Source organism: Eucyclogobius newberryi, unplaced genomic scaffold, assembly GCF_026437365.1.
Source record: "Eucyclogobius newberryi isolate DKJ021-1_F unplaced genomic scaffold, fEucNew1.0.hap1 SCAF_9, whole genome shotgun sequence".
Lineage (NCBI taxonomy): Eukaryota > Metazoa > Chordata > Actinopteri > Gobiiformes > Gobiidae > Eucyclogobius > Eucyclogobius newberryi.
Window position 1 is genome coordinate 17,135,571 of NW_027316532.1, and position 22,578 is coordinate 17,158,148.

At 49.1% G+C, this 22,578-nt stretch overlaps 1 protein-coding gene across 1 annotated transcript in view; it reads left to right on the top strand.

Annotated features, from left to right (window-relative positions):
* The window catches only part of LOC140353629 (homer protein homolog 3-like), a 56,082-nt gene that overhangs the window by 27,998 nt on the left and 5,506 nt on the right, over positions 1-22,578 (top strand). The window contains exons 3-8 of the mRNA XM_072438278.1: positions 815-946; positions 2,709-2,816; positions 7,221-7,354; positions 13,421-13,577; positions 19,017-19,121; positions 19,885-19,965. Coding sequence (XP_072294379.1) covers positions 815-946; positions 2,709-2,816; positions 7,221-7,354; positions 13,421-13,577; positions 19,017-19,121; positions 19,885-19,965 — 717 coding nt within the window. The remainder of the gene's footprint in view (positions 1-814; positions 947-2,708; positions 2,817-7,220; positions 7,355-13,420; positions 13,578-19,016; positions 19,122-19,884; positions 19,966-22,578) is intronic.

Consider the following 22,578-nt stretch of genomic DNA (forward strand, 5'->3'; position numbering starts at 1 on the left):
GTCTGCAGCGAAACTCTTCGCTGCAGAGAAATTCTTCGCTGCAGACGTTGTTGTTTCGTTGTTTCGTTGTTGTTGTTTTTTGGCAGTTGGTATCCAAGTGTTACATTACAGCCAGACTTTATTCCTTAGAATTTATTCCAGCTGGCCTTCTTCCACGCCACGTGGCGAGCAGCGACGAGTTGTTCTTAGACGCAAGACCTTTGTTCATGTAATGAGAGTGATGTCATGAGTTCTTGATGACATCACAGATGATGAGAAAAGCTCCACTTGGTTTCTAAGAGACCCAGAGGCTGCATTCTGGTGATGTCATCACATTCTAAATCACAGGCTGTGTCAGACGTACAACTACAGAAGAAGAAGAAAGTAGAAGGTGGAAAATGTAGTTTTTCTGCCATTAAAAGCAACAACAGCCTGTCCATGCGCTCTCTCTTTCTCCTCTTTCTCTCTCTTCTCTCTCGTCTCTCTCCTCTTTTTTTTATGGCATAGCGTAAAACACATTCTGGTACACTGAAGACGTGCACCTACAGTAGGGGGCGGTGAATGCACCTTTTCAGTTGGCTGCCAACCGCCATTAAAAGTAATAGAAAAAGAAGACTCCTTTAGTCCTTTAGTTGATCCTGGTTTAGTCCTTCAGTTGATCCTGGTTTAGTCCTTTAGTTGATCCTGGTTTAGTCCTTCAGTTGATCCTGGTTTAGTCCTTTAGTTGATCCTGGTTTAGTCCTTTAGTTGATCCTGGTTTAGTCCTTCAGTTGATCCTGGTTTAGTCCCACACCACACAATGGCGTGTCACATCTTGTTTTGTGCTTGTTTCCAGGCGATCATCAACAGCACCATCACACCCAACATGAGCTTCACTAAAACATCTCAGAAGTTTGGCCAGTGGGCCGACAGCCGAGCCAACACTGTGTACGGACTGGGCTTCTGCACCGAGCAGCAGCTGCAGCAGGTATGACACACCTGTACAACACCTGTACAACACCTGTACAACACACCTGTACGACACACCTGTACAACACCTGTACAACACACCTGTACGACACACCTGTACAACACCTGTACAACACACCTGTACAACACACCAGTACAACACCTTTACAACACACCAGTACAACACCTGTACAACACCTGTACAACACACCTGTACGACACACCGTTACAACACACCAGTACAACACCTGTACAACACACCTGCACAACACCTGTACAACACTCCTGTACGACACCTGTACAACACCTGTACAACACACCTGTACGACACATCTATACAACACCTGTACAACACCTGTACAACACACCTGTACAACACCTGTACGACACATCTGTACAACACACCTGTACGACACTTGTACGACACACCTGTACGACACTTGTACGACACACCTGCACAACACTTGTACAACACCTGTACAACAAACCTATACAACACCTGCACAACACACCGGTACAACACCTGTACAACACCTGTACGACACTTGTACAACACTCCTGTACAACACCTGTACAACACCTATACAACACTCCTGTACGACACATCTATACAACACCTGTACAACACACCTGTACAACACCTGTACAACACACCTGTACGACACCTGTACAACACCTGTACAACACACCTGTACGACACCTGTACAACACCTGTACTACACACCTGTACGACACATCTGTACAACACACCTGTACAACACACCTGTACGACACACCTGTACGACACTTGTACGACACACCTGCACAACACCTGTACAACACCTGTACGACACATCTATACAACACCTGTACAACACCTGTACAACACACCTGTACAACACCTGTACGACACATCTGTACAACACACCTGTACAACACACCTGTACGACACACCTGTACAACACCTGTACGACACCTGTACAACACCTGTACAACACCTGTACGACACATCTATACAACACCTGTACAACACCTGTACGACACATCTATACAACACCTGTACAACACCTGTACAACACACCTGTACAACACCTGTACAATACACCTGTACGACACCTGTACAACATCTGTACAACACACCTGTACAACACACCTGTACGACACTTGTACGACACACCTGTACGACACCTGTACAACACCTGCACAACACACCTGCACGACACACCTGTACAACACCTGTACAACACCTGTACGACACCTGTACAACACCTGTACGACACATCTATACAACACCTGTACAACACCTGTACAACACACCTGTACGACACCTGTACGACACCTGTACAACACCTGCACAACACACCTGTACAACACCTGTACGACACCTGTATGACACCTGTACAACACATCTATACAACACCTGTACAACACCTGTACAACACCTGTACAACACACCTGTACGACACTTGTACGACACACCTGTACGACACCTGTACAACACCTGCACAACACACCTGTACAACACCTGTACAACACCTGTACAACACCTGTACGACACCTGTACGACACAACATCTTTTTCTGTCAGTTGGAGGACCTTGATGTTACAGCAATAGAATCAGTTTGTTGTGATATTTTATACTTTCTGCGAAATACTGTCCAGCACAAATGACATTACATCCCATTGTTTTTACCACCTTTTTTATTGCATTTTCAAAAGGTGTGACTGGATTCTTCTTCTTAGTGTAACATTTAGTAGTGGACTCGTCTTTGAAACACTGTTTTTCCTGCCGTTTGTTTCAGTTCGCGGAGCAGTTCCGAGAGCTGAAGGAGGCGGCTCGTTTGGCTCGAGAGAAATCCCAGGAGAGATTCGAGCTTTGCAACCCGGCGCTCGGTGTCCCCGCCCCGCAGGTCAGACACTGCTACTACACACAAACACTGAGCTCCCTTCAGGAGGAGGAGGTCTTTATTCAAGCTCTTTTCAGGTTTTAGAACTTTGCCTAAAACTCGATCCTGACTCCAGACAAAAACAGTAATGGCAGAACATGTAAACTCTGCATAGAAAGGCACAATTTCTGACAATTGAACCTGGAACCTTCTGGCTATGAGAATATCGGGTGTACAATGGGCCAGCCCAGGAGCACATTTAGATGTGGCAGAGATAAAGTCAGTCATATGCCAATCGGGCACTAATCAGTGGTGAGGGTGAGGCTGGCAGACAACAGTCATGGATCTAATACAGCCGGGATAAGACACGCCCACTTTGTCCTGAAGCGAGTGACAGGGACCAACAACCTTCACAAAGAACACATTTTCACCACATGAACTTTTCCCTTTTTAAGAGGAGGTAAAGCAGAAGAAAAATATGTTCTGGCATCATGCGCCTCTGAGCACCAATCAGACACCAGCGTCAAGAACTCTTATTCTTCCATGAGAACAAAAGGGTGAGAGCCTGAACTTGGACCTTCAGGTTGAAACTCCATCCTTTAGAGCAGACTTAATCCAGCTCAGATCTGTGTAGAGTCTACCTCAGGGGTGGGCAAACTGTTTGACTCGAGGGCCACATTGGGTTCTAAAATTTGGCTGAGGGGCCGGGCCAGGAAAATATGGATGGTGTGTTTGTGTGAACTAATCAATTACTATAAATTACACTTAAGATTTGACCTGTAACTTGTAACAAAGCAAACACATGCAAGGCTCAATGTACAAATAAATTGTTTTCCAAATGCATTAAATAATTATTAATTTAAGGAAAACTGACCTTCTATTTCAGTGGGAACAGTGTTGTTGATCTCCCTGTTTTGCATCAAAGTCTGGTGTAAGTTTTGTTGTGGCAATTCTCAGAATCGATCCTTTGGTGTTGGTCAGTGAAGCTGGATCTGTGACAGGCTTTGTTCATGTTCATGACACTAAATGTCTCACATATGTAGGTCGAGGCAAACAAGACCAGCATCTTCTGTACGTCCTCCGGAGGTTTGGAAACGTGGTCTCGTTCAGTGAAGCATAAAAGTTAAGAGTGTTGGACCGTTTTTTTATTAGCATTTCTTCTACCCATAAATGATCTAGTAGTAACAGCATGGAATGATTAATATCCATGAATAAAAAATCTTAATAAATGTCACTAGAATATGCAAACATTGTGACTTTAATGTTACGTTTTTGCACGCCTCCACTTCTCCAATGGTTGGACACTTTGTCCAGGTTGATGCTTTGTTTGCTTCTTGCTGTGACTTTATGCTCATCAACTGCTCCAAAATGTGCCACTTCAAGACCAGTTCTGGAGGATATGATTCATGAAACCAACAGCGCCGCACCTGTCATAAACCGCAGGTGCCCACATTGTAACATGAGATATTTACACATACATAAACGCAGTAGTGATTCATCTTTTAAACCGGGGGTCTTGTGGTGCACGCGACGCACCCGCTGTCGATGGCACACCGCCCCGCAGTCCGCTTTAGTCCTGCTTTAGACCTGCTTTAGAACAAATCACAGCTAGATGATGATCAGACCCTGTACAGCTGCATGATCAGGCTCTGTTCAGCTGCATGTTCAGGCTCTGCTCAGCTGCATGATCAGACCCCGTACAGCTGCATGTTCAGGCTCTGCTCAGCTGCATGATCAGACTCTGCTCAGCTGCATAATCAGGCTCTTACGCTCTGTTCAGCTGCATGATCAGACCCTGTACAGCTCCATGATCAGACCCTGTACAGCTGCATGTTCAGGCTCTGCTCAGCTGCATGATCAGACTCTGCTCAGCTGCATAATCAGGCTCTTACGCTCTGTTCAGCTGCATGATCAGACCCTGTACAGCTCCATGATCAGACCCTGTACAGCTCCATGATCAGACCCTGCTCAGCTACATGTTCAGGCTCTGCTCAGCTGCATGATAAGACCCCGTACAGCTGCATGATCAGACCCTGTACAGCTGCATGATCAAACCCTGCTTAGCTGCATGATCAGACCCTGTACAGCTGCATGATCAAACCCTGCTTAGCTGCATGATCAGACCCTGTACAGCTGCATGATCAGACCCTGTTCAGCTGCATGTTCAGGCTCTGTTCAGCAGCATGGTCCTCGTTCACCTCCACCTTCTGAGTGTATATCAGCTCCAGAGCAGACGCTGCGCAGTCGTAAAACACGTCCAGTCTGAGCTTTAACGGGCGCTTTACGAGGTCAAATGCAGAAACTTCATTATCGGGGCTGATGTGTGGTTTGGCCGTCCATGGGGATCAGAACGTTTGGAACCGTTGCCATGACGATGAACAATTGAGCCCCCTTCAGAGAGCCTCACAGAGCCTCCTTCACAGAGCCGCCTCCTTCACAGAGCCCCCTTCACAGAGCCCCCTTCACAGAGCCTCCTTCACAGAGCCGCCTCCTTCACAGAGCCCCCTTCATAGAGCCCCCTTCACAGAGCCTCCTTCACAGAGCCTCCTTCACAGAGCCTCCTTCACAGAGCCGCCTCCTTCACAGAGCCCCCTTCACAGAGCCCCCTTCACAGAGCCCCCTTCACAGAGCCTCCTTCACAGAGCCTCCTTCACAGAGCCTCCTTCACAGAGCCCCCTTCACAGAGCCTCCTTCACAGAGCCTCCTTCACAGAGCCTTCTTCACAGAGCCCCCTTCACAGAGCCTCCTTCACAGAGCCTCCTTCACAGAGCCTCCTTCACAGAGCCGCCTCCTTCACAGAGCCCCCTTCACAGAGCCCCCTTCACAGAGCCCCCTTCACAGAGCCTCCTTCGCAGAGCCTCCTTCACAGAGCCTCCTTCACAGAGCCCCCTTCAAAGAGCCTCCTTCACAGAGCCTCCTTCACAGAGCCTCCTTCACAGAGCCCCCTTCAAAGAGCCTCCTTCACAGAGCCTCCTTCACAGAGCCTCCTTCACAGAGCCCCCTTCACAGAGCCCCCTTCACAGAGCCCCCTTCACAGAGCCCCCTTCACAGAGCCCCCTTCACAGAGCCTCCTTCACAGAGCCTCCTTCACAGAGCCTCCTTCACAGAGCCCCCTTCACAGAGCCTCCTTCACAGTGACATTCTTGTGCGTAACATGTTTCATGCTTTGTAAATGAAGCTTGGATCTGGTGGGACTCAGATGGTCAGATGTTTTCAGCGTCGTGTTCTTGCAGCTGAGTAAAGAAAAGCTGACATGAATCTTTCAGCTCTGGAGGAAGCGCACACATGAATAAGTCAGTGCGGTTTTGGGTCTCAATGAACGAGCGCGGACGAGAACACGAGCGTGGCTCAAGGCACCAACACGGGTCTGAATAAGAGACGAGTGCACTTAGCGCAAGTGAGCAGAGGCTCCAGCGCGGGCTCCAAACAATCGCTCCACTTCCTGAAGCTAAAGTTCGTTTGTGAAGGCGCCGGCGGCAGATTTGACACAAATTCAGCTTTGATCATGATAATTAACGAGAACCAAAGCAGATATTTGAACTCTGGTTGTTTGTGAAATACTAATACTAAATGTGTGACTTTGTTGAAATGGAAAGGTGATTTATTGTTCTTGTTCCTCCTGGTGCATCCTGGGACTCGCGCTGCAGTTGTCACACGTGAGTACACAACACTTCTCTTTCACACAGAAGTACAAATACAGTGTTGATCTTTAAGTACATTTAATTATGGTGGAAGAAGCGCTGCGTTTTGTCACGTGAAAGTGAAAGTATCACATGGAAGAGTTATAGGAAGAGGACCTCGTAAACAGGATTGATCAAATAAACCACTGAAACAACTCGTACATGTTAAAAAAGTATTTCACTATGAAAGAGTGAAATGTGGCGATTTTGACCAATATTAGTTTTTTTCTCAGTCAATTTATCTGTTTCTTTTCTTTGTATTTTTCTCAAACCGAACAGTTCAGAGAGAGCCGAGATAAACATGTCAGAGAAAGGTGTAGGGACTTTAAAAACATGGAGGAGCCTCATGGACTGACCTGTATTGTCCAGAAGGGGGCAGTAACCTGGACCAAACCAGGACCAAATCTGGACCAAAAACGGCCAAAAATTTCACATATTTGGGACGTTTAAATGTGAACTCTTCTTCCACCTCTGAAATGGCTCACAAAAGGTCACATTTTCGTCAAAGGGCCTTTTCCACACCGACACTTGCTCAGTCCAGTCCAGTTCGGTGCAGATGATCAAGCGTCGTCTCGGACCGCACCCGGGTCAAGCGTCGTCTCGGACCGAACCCGGGTCAAGCGTCGTCTCGGACCGAACCCGGGTCAAGCGTCGTATCGGACCGAACCCGGGTCGTCTCGGACCGAACCCGGGTCAAGCGTCGTCTCTTTCCAAATCCCTTTTGTCTCTTTGTGTTCGGTGCTCGCAGGCGCTGTCGGAGGAACGCCACTCGCCGCCTCTGCTCAAGGTCAACGGTCCCGAGGAGAAGCTGTTCCGGAGCAAGAGCGCCGAGGTGGAGCTGACCGTGGAGAAGGAGCGGGTCAAGAAGGTTCCCTCGGAGGGGTCAGTGCTGTTTATTCAACCATTGAGTCCAGTCATTTTCATTGTGTCGAGTTTTCATTTTCTGTGTAAAAAAATTTCAAAAATGTCATATATTTGGGACGTTTAAATGTGAAAAACAGGTTTAAATTGACTGCTTCATGTCAGACACAGAAACATTGACAGAGCGGATTTTGTATTTATTATTAGGCCCGAGCGCCACAAGCTGGCGAGAGGCCTATTAGTCTCGTAAGGCCGTGCAAAGCACGGCTGCGAAAGTGCGCACGTTGTGCGCACGAAGTCGAGCGCGAAGCGCTCGCCCACTTCCAAACACTCACTAACGCACTCCTCCACTCATGCACGCCCCGTGCATACTAATTAGTAGTAGGAAAATGGAACATTACCGTTGTAAACGGGCGAAGCCCGTGCAAAAGTGCGCACTAAACGAGCACTTTACATTGGGATCATCCCCATATAAAGCACTCATTTGCGCTAAGTAGCTCACGAATACGTTCCCCATCTCTTGCATGTTCCGTGCATATAAGCATGTAATGCAAAAATTGAACATTATTACTGTATAGAGGGCCAAAAACACAAAGTGGGCGGAGCCCACTCAAAATTAACAAAAGTACCCGTCAGTGACCAGGGACCCACACGAAAATGTATAGTTTATGATATTTGAAAAATGGGAAACATTGTTTTCGCATCGGAATATTATTCTTCTTCTTCTCGGGACCAACCCCCCTATTTTTCACCCAGTGAACATTAACGAAAAGTCACAAAAATGTGCACACCTCTAAAAATCGTGCCTTTCTACATTCTGGCTATTTCCCTTTTCTAAAATAAAAAAATTGGCGCGTCAGCGCCACCAAATGTACCAAAAATGCATTGAGAGATAGGAAATGACCCAAAAAAATCTGATCGTAGAATCATGAAATTTGGCGCCGAGGTAGATGGTGACAAGAGAAGTAAAAAATGTTACTACGGCAACGCCGTCCGCCCAACCAAATGTCGGGCATATTGGTTCAAAAATGGCTAAGCATGACTCGGGAGTTTTTCCAAATGTCGTACTTTTACGAACTCCTCCCAGGGCGTTGGCTCTAAAAAGCTGAAATTTGGTGAAAATGCTACTGAGAAGTGGGACATCAAAAGTTATTCAAATTACATTGATACCTCTCACGGTCTCTTAGCTTTAGCTAGAATTTCAGAAATCTCCCAAATTTAACATTTCTGCCGTTTGCGCAGATAAAGTCCGAATTGCGTCAAATTAGAATCAGTTGTTAAACTCTTTGCGCTAAACCTACTTGAAGTGAAATAAATTCATTTGGCGCCACAGCGCCCCCTACAGATTTTATATGGAGGTTAAATGTTTAGTTTTGCGAAATTATATGAAATTTGACACACAACTCAATTTTAGCATCCCCATCAAAAAAGTCAATGAGACCCATGTCATAATTGTTATGGCGTTGCCGTAACGATGACCGAAACCTTTCATGTTATTCCAATGGGGAAATCGCCAGAACATGTTTACACTTTATACTTTCACAAACTCCTCCCAGGGCGTTAGCCCTATTAACCTGAAATTTGGTGAGACTCATCTTCAGGGGTGGACCATCAAAAGGTATCCACATTTTTATTCAAAAAGTCACGGTCTCTGTGCGGCAAAGCCGCACATTTTGCCAAGAATTCGAAATAAAATTGCTTTTTGATGGTAAAACAAAGGGGAGAAGATATGACAGCGTCACAGATTCAGCAGTAGGCGTAATAAAAGGACCATTGGGGCGCGTTAGCGCCCCCTCCTCTTGCGGCGTGGCGGCGGTGTGGCGAGGGCCGATCATTGCCGCTTGCAGCTTTAATTCTTTCTTCTTCTTCTTTCTTTCTTCTCGAGACCAACCCCCCTATTTTTCACCCAGTGAACATTGACGAAAAGTCACAAAAATTTGCACACCTCTAAAAATCGTGCCTCTCTACATTCTGGCTATTTCCCTTTTCTAAAATAAAAAAAATTGGCGCGTCAGCGCCCCCAAATGTACCAAAAATGCATTGAGATAGGAAATGACCCAAAAAAAATCTGATCGTAGAATCATGAAATTTGGCGCAGAGGTAGATGGTGACAAGAGAAGTAAAAAATATTATTACGGCAACGCCGTCCACCCAACCAAATGTCGGCCATATTGGTTCGAAAATGGCTAAGCATGACTCGGGAGTTTTTCCAAACGTCGTACTTTTACGAACTCCTCCCAGGGCGTTGGCTCTAAAAAGCTGAAATTTGGTGAAAATGGTACTGAAGAGTGAGACATCAAAAGTTATTCAAATTACATTGATACCTCTCACGGTCTCTGAGCGGCGAAGCCGCAAACTTTAGCTAGAATTTCAGAAATCTCCCAAATTTAACATTTCTGCCGTTTGCGCAGATAAAGTCCGAATTGCATCAAATTACAACCAGTTGTTAAACTCTTTGCCCTAAACCTACTTGAAGTGAAATTAATTAATTTGGTGCCACAGCGCCCCCTACAGATTTTATATGGAGGTTAAATGTTTAGTTTTGCGAAATTATCTGAAATTTGACACAAAACTCAATTTTGGCATCCCCATCAAAAAAGTCAATAAGACCCATGTCATAATTGTTATGGTTTTGCCGTAGCGATGACCAAAACCTCCCATGTTATTCCAATGGGGAAATCGCCAGAACATGTTTACACTTTAGACTTTCACAAACTCCTCCCAGTGCGTTAGCCCTATTAACCTGAAATTTGGTGAGACTCATCTTCAGGGGTGAACCGTCAAAAGTTATTCACAAGCCGCTCATTTTGCCAAGAATTCAAAATAAAACAGCATTTTGATGGTAAAACAAAGGGGAGAAGATGTGACAGCGTCACAGATTCAGCAGTAGGCGTAATAAAAGGACAATTGGGGCGCGTTAGCGCCCCCTCCTCTTGCGGCGTGGCGGCGGTGTGGCGGCGGCGTGGCGAGGGCCGATCATTGCCGCTTGCGGCTATATTTTAGTTTGTGTTTGAACTCGATCTGACTGTAATTTGGCCTCGTTTATGAGACTTCAAAGTGTCATAAAGTGTAGTTGACGAGGTTATTTGTTAACTTAGGTTCGGGAGCCGGACCACGCCTCAACCTCTTACTTCTTCAGCAATCACACCGCCACTCTTTAACCACGCCTCTAATTACCCAGAAGGCCTGTATATACACAGGCCAATCCCAGCATCTCTTGTTGACTCTGCCCTCTCACCCCATGTCTCTATCATCTTCACCTTAACACATCATCATCTATGGATCTTGGGCTGATTACCCAAGACAGAGCCCCCGTCCGTAGAGTCTCTACCCTGCCATCTCTCATCGCTCCATCATCGCTCCATCATCGATACATGCTCCATTATCGATCCATCATCGCTCCATCATCACTATTATCAATTTAAAAAAAAATCGTATTCCATTGTTGTGGCGTGGTCCTTGCAAGTGAATCTGTGGATGAAGTGGATTCAATGGGAGAAAAAACACTTCAGGAGCAGATCGGACAGATGAGTCTCGCCTCGTGTTGTAGCTTCTGTTCAGTCCAGACCATTACAACCATCAAAGTCGTGTTTTGTTGTTGTCGCGGCGATAAAGTCGAGTGTGGTCCAGTTCTTTGCTTTGTGGTCCAACCCAGGCCCAGTTTTGCCCACATTTGAGTCAAATCAGCCTTTGGTTCATGCTGTCCCTTCGTATCCATCAGAATCCTGCTCCAAGTAAGATGCTTCTGCAGAGTTTGTCCCAAAGGTCAGGCCCGGGTCACGCAGACAAAGGTCAGGCCAGGGTCACGCAGACAAAGGTCAGGCCAGGGTCACGCAGACAAAGGTCAGGCCCGGGTCACGCAGACAAAGGTCAGGCAGGGGTCACGCAGACAAAGGTCAGGCCCGGGTCACGCAGACAAAGGTCAGGCAGGGGTCACGCAGACAAAGGTCAGGCCCGGGTCATGCAGACAAAGGTCAGGGTTCATTCACAGCTCTTTACTTTTACAGAAACATGTTCCTTTAGTGTTGTCTGTGGGGAACCCTATGTCTGGGGGTTTTCTCCTTCAGATCTCCTCCAGCAGCTTTACTTTAGCTTCATCTGGATCTCATCGTGTCAAAGGTCATATTCACTAGCCTTTTGCATCCAAACGTTTGAGTTTCACCTCCAACTTTCACTGTTCTTTTGGAGAATAAAACAAATGTCTGGATTGTTTCTGTCTTCGGTCAGAAATTAGTTTCGGTCAAACCTGAAACTAATTTAACTAAAAATGAGATTAAGGACTTTTAGGGAGAGTTTAAGCTGAATGTCCTTGAGTCGATTCATTTGTATTCTTTATTTTAGGGTAATTTTGTGTCAAACTGACCTTGAGTCTTCCCAGAGCCTGATCTTTGTTCTGGACAAAATGGAATAAAAGGTCTGAACAGAGTATTAAGATATAATTATATATATATATATATATATATATATATATATATATATATATATATATATATTATAATTAGATGGCGGTTTAATCAACAGAATAAACGTTAAATGAAGAAACATCATCAGTTGCATCTCTTTCACACCCTCAGAGTCTCCACTCTGGTCTGACCTGAAGGTTTGTGGGTCACATGTCGGTCAGACACGATTGTTCGGGTCAGAGTTCACATTTGACCCAGATCCCGGCTCCTCCACGAGACGATCTGTGTTCACACAGAGAAAGCCTGTTTGCTCACGGCTCCGGTTGCTACGCGAGTCGTGGATGCGGTTGCCATGCTGTTCGGTCGTCATGGTAAAGGAAGCAGGAGGATTTGGACGCAGATGGAGCGTGTGTACATGAGCTCCGGAGTGAAGAACGTTCTCAAACAGACGGGAGCCTCTCGAGCGTTGCATTATTGAAGATGGAAACGCAGCTCGAGCCTGAAGAAGAGGACCATGTTTGAGTTATTACTGTTATTTTAGTCTTTTATTTCACATCAGAGTGTTCAGGGCATCCATATGTTCAGTGTGTGTTCAGAGAGATGATGGGCGTGTCCCTCCACATGACACAGCCTGATGGGCGTGTCCCTCCACAGCCTCAGGATGTGTTCTCTGTCTTCGTCCTGCAGAATCCTCCATAGACTCAATATCCCTGCATAAACATGATTCAGGTTCACTAGCAAGGACCACGCCCCAACAGGAGCGATGATGGAGCGATGATGAAGCGATGATGGAGCATGGATCGATGATGGAGCGATGATGAAGCGATGATGGAGCATGGATCGATGATGGAGTGATGATGGAGTGATGATGGAGCATGGAGCGATGATGGAGCGATGATGGAGCATGGATTGATGATGGAGCGATGATGGAGCATGGAGCGATGATGGAGCGATGATGGAGCGATGATGGAGCGATGATGGAGCGATGATGGAGCGATGATGGAGCGATGGTGGATCGATGATGGAGCGATGATGGAGCGATGGTGGAGCGATGATGGAGCGATGGTGGATCGATGATGGAACGATGATGGAGCGATGATGGAGCGATGGTGGAGCGATGGTGGATCGATGATGGAGCGATGATGGAGCGATGGTGGAACGATGATGGAGCGATGATGGAGCGATGATGGAGCGATGGTGGATCGATGATGGATCGATGATGGAGCGATGGTGGATTGATGATGGAACGATGATGGAGCGATGATGGAGCGATGATGGAGCGATGGTGGATCGATGATGGAGCGATGGTGGATCGATGATGGAGCGATGATGGAGCGATGATGGAACGATGAGAGTTGGCTGGGTAGAGACTCAGGATGGGGGCTCTGTCTCAGCCGATTCAGAACCCCCCCTCCTCAGATGATGATGTGTTAAGGTGAAGATGATAGAGACATGGGGTGGGAGGGCGGGGTCGAGAGAGCAGAGTCAACAAGAGATGCTGGGATTGGCCTGTGTATATATAGGCCTTCTGGATAATTAGAGGCGTGGTTAAAGAGTGGAGGTGTGATTGCTGGAGAAGTAAGAGGTTGAGGCGTGTTCCTGCTCCCGAACCCAAGTTAACGAATAACCTTGTCAACTACACTTCTAGTACGTGACTCAAACGTGACGTGAGTTTGTGTGTCAGGTCCATGTGCGAGCTGAACCTGGAGGCGGAGCTCTTCACGCTGCAGGACAGTAACGCCAAACTGGTCGAGGCGCTGCACGAGGCCAACGCCAGCGTGGAGCAGTGGAAGAGCCAGCTGCAGGAGTACCAGGACGAGACGGAGCGCCTTCGGGACCAGGTCAGTGCCAGGAGGAGGCATGCGGTCAGGTGTGGTCAGTTGAGGCGTGTGGTCAGTCGAGGCGTGTGGTCAGGGCAGTTGAGGCGTATGGTCAGGGCAGTCAAGGCGTGTGGTCAGTCGAGGCGTGGGGTCAGGGCAGTTGAGGCCTGTGGTCAGTCGAGGCGTGCGGTCAGGGCAGTCGGGGCGTGTGGTCAGGGCAATCGAGGCGTGTGGTCAGTCGAGGCGTGTGGTCAGTCAAGGTGTGTGGTCAGGGCAATTGAGGCGGGCGGTCAGTCGAGGCGTGTGGTCAGTCGAGGTGTGCGGTTAGGGCAATGGAGGCGTGTGGTCAGTCGAGGCGTGTGGTCAGTCAAGGTGTGTGGTCAGGGCAATCGAGGTGGACGGTCAGGGCAATCGAGGCATGTGGTCAGTCGAGGCGTGTGGTCAGTCGAGGTATGTGGTCAGGGCAGTCGAGGCGTGCGGTCAGGGCGGTCAGGGCGTGTGGTCAGTCGAGGCAGGTGGTCAGGGCAATCGAGGTGGGCGGTCAGGGCAATCGAGGCGTGTGGTCAGTCGAGGCGTGTGGTCAGTCGAGGCGTATGGTCAGTTGAGGCGTGTGGCAGGGGCAATCGAGGCAAGCAGTTTGATTAATCTAAAATCAAATGAAATCCAAAATGACCGTGTGTCACAACTATATTTAAATTGTTCTAAATTATATCCAAATAAACCCGTTTCCCCCTCACTTCTGCTGCTGGAGCCTCTACAGGCCGCTGAGCAGTACTGCAGGAAGCTCGGCTCTTCTTCTCCTGCGGCTGCTCAGTCTGTGGGCGTGTTCAGAGGTTTGAAGCTCAGGCTCTGTTCACTATCCAGTCCTTCAGACAAAGGTGTCATCGTTCGGCTTGACAGAGAAGACATTGAACTTTAGGCTTTTTCTTGTTTGTTTGTTTGTTTGTTTGTTTCATGTGGATCGGTCCAGTAACTACAGAGAACCATAAATCTGCAGGTCTCTCCAGGTCATGGAAAAGAACATGAATCATTCAAAAAGAGTATAAACTCGTCTTCGTGTTTTGATTTGTCTAATCTGCTCTGAAAAGTGCAGCGTTTACGATCATTCAACACGTGTTTTTATTGTTGCAACGTTTTGTCAGATTAATGACGATCCATCACAAACACGTCTTCAGTGCGCAGTTATCGACTCTTCATTGTCAGAACTTAAAATACTTTTGTACATTTCAAAATCAACAGAATGATTTTAGCTCAGACTTTGGTGATGATACTGTGAACGGCGTGATGACAGAGGGAGGTGTTGGCTTTGGTTTTGTACTTTCTGGATAAATAAAGGCTTAAATAAATACATCATAATATTGTCAACATAAAGTCACAGTGAGAAGAGAAACAACACTTACTGAAAAGTACTGTTACTTCAATAAAAATAAAAAGGTCAAACCCCAAGGTCAAATCGGGAAACGCCTCCAAAGGTGGAGCCAAGATCCTGTGGGACGTCCAGATACAGACTGACCGAAGGGTAACGTCAAACCAACTGGACACTGATACTGTGGTGGTGGATAAACAGCAGAGGGAAGCGTGACGTGGTTGACATGGCAATACCGAGTGATGGAAACATCCGGTAAAAGGAACACGAGAAATACCCAAAGGCTTAGAGAGGAGCTGGAGAAGGAGGTCAAGGTGAATCGCAGGAGTAGCCCCCAAACTGGAGGAGAGACCCAGAAAAACTGGAGGAGGGGCCCCCAAACTGGAGGAGGGGCCTCCAAACTGGAGGAGTGGCCCCGAAACTGGCGGAGTGGCCCCGAAAAACTGGAGGAGTGGCCCCCCCAAACTGTTTGCCGTGTTAGCAATGTTAGCCGTGTTAGCAGTGTTAGCCGTATTAGCCGTGTTAGCAGTGTTAGCAAAGTGGACCAGGTGGTGAGAAGTGGAGCAGCCCCCCAGGGTTTGGCAAAGAGAGGGTCTTCAGCAGGAGCAGGGTTTGAGGGACGGTGTGGGGGGCGGTCTGCTCTCCTCCCCCGTGCCCCTCCCCCCCTCTTTGCCTCAGCTGTGTCCCACTTAGAGGAAGATAAATGGCCGTGGCGCTGTCGAGAGGCGGCCATGTTGCTGTGGTGTTTCTAGGTCGAGCTCAAGTGCAGTTTGGACTTGAATATTTCATTGTGAAGCTTTTGGATGAAACGTTTCTGGTTTTGTCTATTTAAGGTCTGTCTTTTTACAGCTGCAACGATGAATGGACCAACTTTGACTCGTCGACTGAACAAGTCCTAGTTTGTTGACGGTAAATGTTCTGTGGACGACTCAAAAACACAAGAAAAGTCCTTTTAAAGTAAAGACCAAATGTCTAAAATACACTTGATTCATATTTATTCTCTATCTAGAACGCTTCCCTCGCCACAGTTCAACCTTTATTTGTTTTTTCAAAGGGAAGGTTATTCACAAGGTCATTATGATTTATCCAGTTGGACCAATTACAGTGCAGTATTGTGAGTCTGGTGTGGTCAAAGGGAAGTCCAAAACAACCAAACAAACCTGGGCTTTTTTACTGGAAATATGGACTGTTTTGTTTTGGAATTTATAGTTTGCTGTTTTCTCTCACTTGGCTCAGCTCAGCTCCTGTGACAGAAAATTCAAGCACAGAATCTGGGACAGATTTAAACTCCAGTGTGGACAAAGCAGCTTTTCTCCAAACGGCACTGGCTTTGACGCTGCCCTCGCCCTCGGCCTCAGCGTTTGAGCATGAAATCCTCTGAACGGCACGAGCTGGAGCTGGAGGGTGCTGGAGGGTGCTGGAGCTGGAGGGTGCTGGAGGGTGCTGGAGCTGGAGGGTGCTGGAGCTGGAGGGTGCTGGAGGGTGCTGGAGCTGGAGGGTGCTGGAGCTGGAGGGTGCTGGAGAGTGCTGGAGGGTGCTGGAAGGTGGTGGAGCTGGAGGGTGGTGGAGCTGGTGCTGGAGGGTGCTGGAGCTGGAGGGTGCTGGAGGCTGCTAGTGCTGGAGCTGGAGGGTGGTGGAGCTGGAGCTGGAGGGTGCTGGAGCTGGAGGGAGCTGGAGGGTGCTGGAGCTGGAGGGAGCTGGAGGGTGCTGGAGCTGGAGGGAGCTGGAGGGTGCTGGAGCTGGAGGGTGCTGGAGGGTGCTGGAAGGTAGTGGAGCTGGAGGGTGGTGGAGCTGGAGGGTGGTGGAGCTGGTGCTGGAGGGTGCTGGAGCTGGAGGGAGCTGGAGCTGGAGGGAGCTGGAGCTGGAGGGAGCTGGAGGGTGCTGGAGCTGGAGGGTGTTGGCGCTGGAGCTGGAGGGTGTTGGAGCTGGAGCTGGAGGGTGCTGAAGCTGGAGGGAGCTGGAGCTGGAGGGAGCTGGAGGGTGCTGGAGCTGGAGGGTGTTGGCGCTGGAGCTGGAGGGTGTTGGAGCTGGAGCTGGAGGGAGCTGGAGCTGGAGGGAGCTGGAGGGTGCTGGAGCTGGAGGGTGTTGGCGCTGGAGGGAGCTGGAGCTGGAGGGAGCTGGAGGGTGCTGGAGCTGGAGGGTGTTGGCGCTGGAGCTGGAGGGTGTTGGAGCTGGAGCTGGAGGGTGCTGAAGCTGGAGGGAGCTGGAGCTGGAGGGAGCTGGAGGGTGCTGGAGCTGGAGGGTGTTGGCGCTGGAGCTGGAGGGTGCTGGAGCTGGAGGGAGCTGGAGCTGGAGGGAGCTGGAGGGTGCTGGAGCTGGAGGGAGCTGGAGGGTGTTGGCGCTGGAGCTGGAGGGTGCTGGAGCTGGAGCTGGAGCTGGAGCTGGAGGGTGCTGGAGCTGGTGCTGGAGGATGCTGGAGCTGGAGCTGGAGGGTGCTGGAGGGTGCTGGAGCTGGAGCTGGAGGGAGCTGGAGGGTGCTGGAGGGTGCTGGAGCTGGAGGGTGCTGGAGCTGGAGGGAGCTGGAGGGAGCTGGAGGGAGCTGGAGGGTGCTGGAGCTGGAGGGTGCTGGAGCTGGAGGGAGCTGGAGGGAGCTGGAGGGTGCTGGAGCTGGAGGGTGCTGGAGCTGGAGGGAGCTGGAGGGTGCTGGAGCTGGAGGGAGCTGGAGGGTGCTGGAGGGTGCTGGAGCTGGAGAGTGTTGGAGGGTGCTGGAGGGTGCTGGAGCTGGAGAGTGTTGGAGGGTGCTGGAGGGTGCTGGAGCTGGCGCTGCAGCGTTTGTCTGTCCCGTTCCATTACCTCCGCTCACATCCAGCTGCCATTTAGTGCCGTGAGCGTGAACGCGTTAAGCTCCTTTTAATGAAGCTACGGTTTGTGTTCGTGAGTCCAACCGTTATACTGTTATAATACTGTTATTATACTGTACACTGCTGTTTTCACACTTTCAAATATCTCCACAGGGGGTGTTTTCTGCGTAAAAGCTGCTAACGCTGCAGTTTGGACTCAGAGTTTAGGTTTTTAATTGAAATCCTCTTATTTGAACTATTCTTACATTTAATCTGCTCTTTGTGTGGCCTTTTTTATAAACTGTAAAACAATATTGAAATGTTCCTCATCTTCAAAACAGCGTTCACAATATTATCCACATTTTGACATATTGCCAACCTCTAGTCGTGAGCCATTGGACCAATCACATCGCAGCATCGTGAGAACGTATGTAGTGTAGCAAGTATGACAGACATTACTATAATAGCGCCCTCTTAGTTACATGCTAACTTTATACTAACTAAAATATGTGTTGATCAGGAAAGTAATACAAAAATCGACATTATATTAGCCCTGATTAAAAAAGTAAACTGTTGTAAAGGTTTAATCACGCTGACATTGTATAGAAGGATATCACACGAGCACGGCCAACGTCTACAAAAGTACACAAAAGTACATGTTCTGAATGACTGTGAGTCCCAGGCCACTTTTGCCCCGAGACAGAACGTTTATGTCAGTCCCAGAGTTTGATCTTTTTTCACACAGAAACATTATATCTGTTGCTAAGGTTCCAAAGCATGAGTAAAGCATGAGGTTTAATCCCCGTCACCAGGAGGTCAAGGCCGAGCGGAGGCCGAGACGAGGCCGAGCTGAGGCCGAATTAACTTCACGGTTCTGTAGTTCTGCTGTTTGTATATTCACTCCATGAAATATAGAATGGTTTTATGTCCAGACTCGAGGGACAAAAGAGTTCACGGCCAATGTTTTTGTTTGTTTGTTTGATAAATTGGCAACAGTTTTATCACAGATATTATCATTGAACGTGGATCTGAAGGACGGATGATGCTCTAGTACTTTTATCTCACTTTTAGATTATTTACTTGACACAGGGACAGTGCAGCGTGTGACCTTTAAAATAATCAGTCCCGTTTCCACCAGTTGTTCTTCAATACTTTCTCCTGCCTCTGCAAGTCGTGTTTGTGTCGTTGAGCAAGACATCTGTGGTTTTTCCTCCAGTGTGTGTGTGTTTAGGTGTGTAAATGTGTGTGTGACTCTTCATGGTGTTTATCATCGCGTTCCTTTCTGTTTTACCATCGCGCTCCTTTCTGTGGCAGGTGGCGGAGCTGGAGACGCAGCTGGGACGTCCTGCTCCGTCCGGGACAGAAGAACTCAGCCGCTCTCTAGAGGAACTGGAGGCTCAGCTCAGCGTCAAGACCCAGGTCAGTGCTTCATTGGTCTGCGTTTAACCAGAGGGTTTTTAGTTTGTTTCTCCCCCAAACTTATTCCCAGAGCTGCTGATTAATCCATGAATTAGTCAGTATATAATATATGTATATAATGTCAGTGGTTAAAATTGTAGATATATCTGAGGGCGAGGGAGGACGTGAGGGGACGGTTGTGGCGAGGGGACGGTTGCGGCGAGGGAGGACGGTTATGGCGGTGAGGGGACGGTTGCGGTGAGGGGACGGTTGCGGTGAGGGGACGGTTGTGGCGAGGAAGGACGGTTGCGGCGAGGAAGGACGGTTGCGGCAAGGAAGGACGGTTGCGGCGAGGGAGGACGGTTGCGGCGAGGGAGGACGGTTATGGCGGTAAGTAGACGGTTATGGCGGTGAGGGGACGGTTGTGATGAGGGAATGGTTGTGGCGAGGGAGGACGGTTATGGCGGTGAGTAGACGGTTATGGCGGTGAGGGGACGGTTGCGATGAGGGAATGGTTGTGGCGAGGGAGGACGGTTGCGGCGAGGGGACGGTTGCGGCGAGCGGACGGTTGTGGTGAGGGAGGACGGTTATGGTGAGGGGACGGTTGTGGCGAGGGAGGACGGTTGCAGCGAGGGAGGAGAGTTGCGGCAAGGGGACGGTTGTGGTGAAGGGACGGTTGCGGCAAGGGGACGGTTGCGGCGAGGGAGGACGGTTATGGCGAGGGGACGGTTGCGGCGAGGAAGGACGGTTGCAGGGTGGAGATCTGACATTCTCGTTGCTGCAGGAGATCCACAGCCTGCAGAGGAAGAGGAGCTACGCCAGCGAGATGGAGAAGGAACGAGAGGACGCCATGAACAGACTAGAGGTGAGGACAGGGAAGACGGGGAGGACGCCATGCACAGACTAGAGGTGAGGACGGGGAGGACGCCATTCACAGACTAGAGCTGAGGACAGGGAGGACGCCATGCACAGACTAGAGGTGAGGACAGGGAGGACGCCATGCACAGACTAGAGGTGAGGACAGGGAAGACGGGGAGGACGCCATGCACAGACTAGAGGTGAGGACGGGGTGGACGGTGAGGACGGGGTGGACGGTGAGGACGGGGGAGGACAGGGAGGACAGGTGCACCGAAAGAGAGCCGTGTGGTCCTTTAATATTCTATTTCTAACCTTGGGGACAACCACAGACGTCCAGTAAAAGCAGGATTATGGGGATTATACTGACCGTCTCAGTCGTGCCTCACATAGAATCCGTTTTCTCCGGGTCAGATGTTTGGGTCAAAATGAGACCGCTGTGTCCGATTATAAAGGGTTTTACTCTCCGTACAGCAGGACGTGCACTGTTGGCATTCTAGCTGTTGTTAACGTTGCCGTTAGCTCTTAGAGACGCATCGCGGGGAATAATTACAACGCTGGAAAGTGCGGGACAAACGGCGGTTGTGTTCGTTACGTTTTTCAGCCGTGGACGCGCTTTACTTCCCGCTCCGTTTCTAACGCCGATAAATCAATATTTAATTAACACGGCTGGATAATCACAGCAGCGTGTTCACAGCGCCATATACGATGTAAATACCTCTCCCGGGGACATATATGTGTTTACAACGCGCTGTAAACTAGCATACTATAAATGTAATTAAACATGTTTACAAAGCGCTGTTGTCGCTAAGCTAATGCTAACATATCATAAATGTAATAAATTATGTTTACAAAGCGCTTTTTTCGCTAAGCTAATGCTAACATACCATAAATGTAATGAAGCGTGTTAAAACTATGCCACAAACTGAACCCGTTTACAAAAAATCATACTTTTACATCAGTGAAGTAACAGTTTGTGAAGACTTAAAAAACAATAAAACTTTAAATACAGGAAGTGGAGCTGAATCCCTCTGTGATGTCATCAGTGTGCGACACAGAATCCCGGTCAGAATCCCGGTCAGAACCCCGGTCATAACCTCGGTCAGAATCCCGGTCAGAGAAGATAAACCGCATTAGACATGTGAAGCAGGTGAACTCGTCTCATACATAATGCATGATGGACACTGGACTCAGGCTTCACCCTTTCGTCCTTGCGTCCGTTCATTCATTAAACTGCAGCGTCCAGGAGCTCTCGGCCAATCAGGAGCTCTCAGCCAATCAGGCGCTTTGGGAGGGACTGTGTTTGGGACTTATGTTTTAATATGAAATAATAACTTTGAACCTGTTTATGAAGTCAATGAAAACAGCCTTTTTATAAGATAAGATATTCCTTTATTGTCCCACATGGGGAAATTTCATTGGTGCAACGCAGGTAGATACAGAGGTAGATACAGAAGAACAGATCACTTATAGGAAGTCTGAAAAACACTTTCAGTAGAAGATCTCCTATAAATAAATAAAAACTCCCATAGACAAATAAATAAATAAATACCATTGCATGTTATGAAACCCTCTCGTTCCCGGTGAACGAGAGGGTCGCGTCCCTCCGCCTTCGGGTGGGGGACAGGTCTCTCACTGTTGTGGCGGCCTACGGGCCGAACAGCAGTGCAGAGTACCCGGCCTTCTTGGAGTCCTTGGGAGGGGTACTGGACAGTGCACCGACCGGGGACTCCGTTGTTCTACTGGGGGACTTCAACGCCCACGTGGGCAATGACAGTGACACCTGGAGAGGGGTGATCGGGAAGAACGGCTTCCCCGATCTGAACCCGAGCGGTGTTCAGTTATTGGACTTCTGTGCTAGCCACGGATTGTCCATAACGAACACCATGTTCAAGCACAAGGGTGTCCATCAGTGCACGTGGCACCAGGACACCCTAGGCCGGAGGTCAATGATCGACTTAGTTGTCGTGTCAGCAGACCTCCGGCCGCGTGTCTTGGACACTCGGGTGAAGAGAGGGGCAGAGTTGTCAACCGATCACCACCTGGTGGTGAGTTGGATCCGCTGGTGGAGGAGGAAGCCGGACAGACTTGGCAGACCCAAGCGCATTGTGAGGGTCTGTTGGGAACGTCTAGTGGAGCCCTCTGTCAGTAGGGTATTCAACTCGCACCTCCGGGAGAGCTTCTCCCATGTCCCGGGGGAGGCTGGGGATATTGAGTCCGAGTGGACCATGTTCTCCGCCTCCATTGTTGATGCGGCTGCTCGGAGCTGTGGTCGCAAGGTCTCCGGTGCCTGTCGTGGCGGCAACCCCCGAACCCGGTGGTGGACACCGGAAGTAAGGGATGCCGTCAGACTAAAGAAGGAGGCCTATCAGGCCACTCTGGCTTGTAGGTCTCCGGAGGTCATCGACGGGTATCGGCAGGCCAAGCGAGCCGCGGCTCGTGCTGTCGCAGAGGCAAAAACCCGGGCCTGGGAGGAGTTCGGGGAAACCATGGAGGAGGACTATCGGTCGGCACCAAAGAAATTCTGGCAAACCGTCCGGCGCCTCAGGAAGGGGAAGCAGTGTCTCACAAACACCGTTTACCGTGCGGGTGGAGGCCTGCTGACCTCGACTGGGGATGTCGT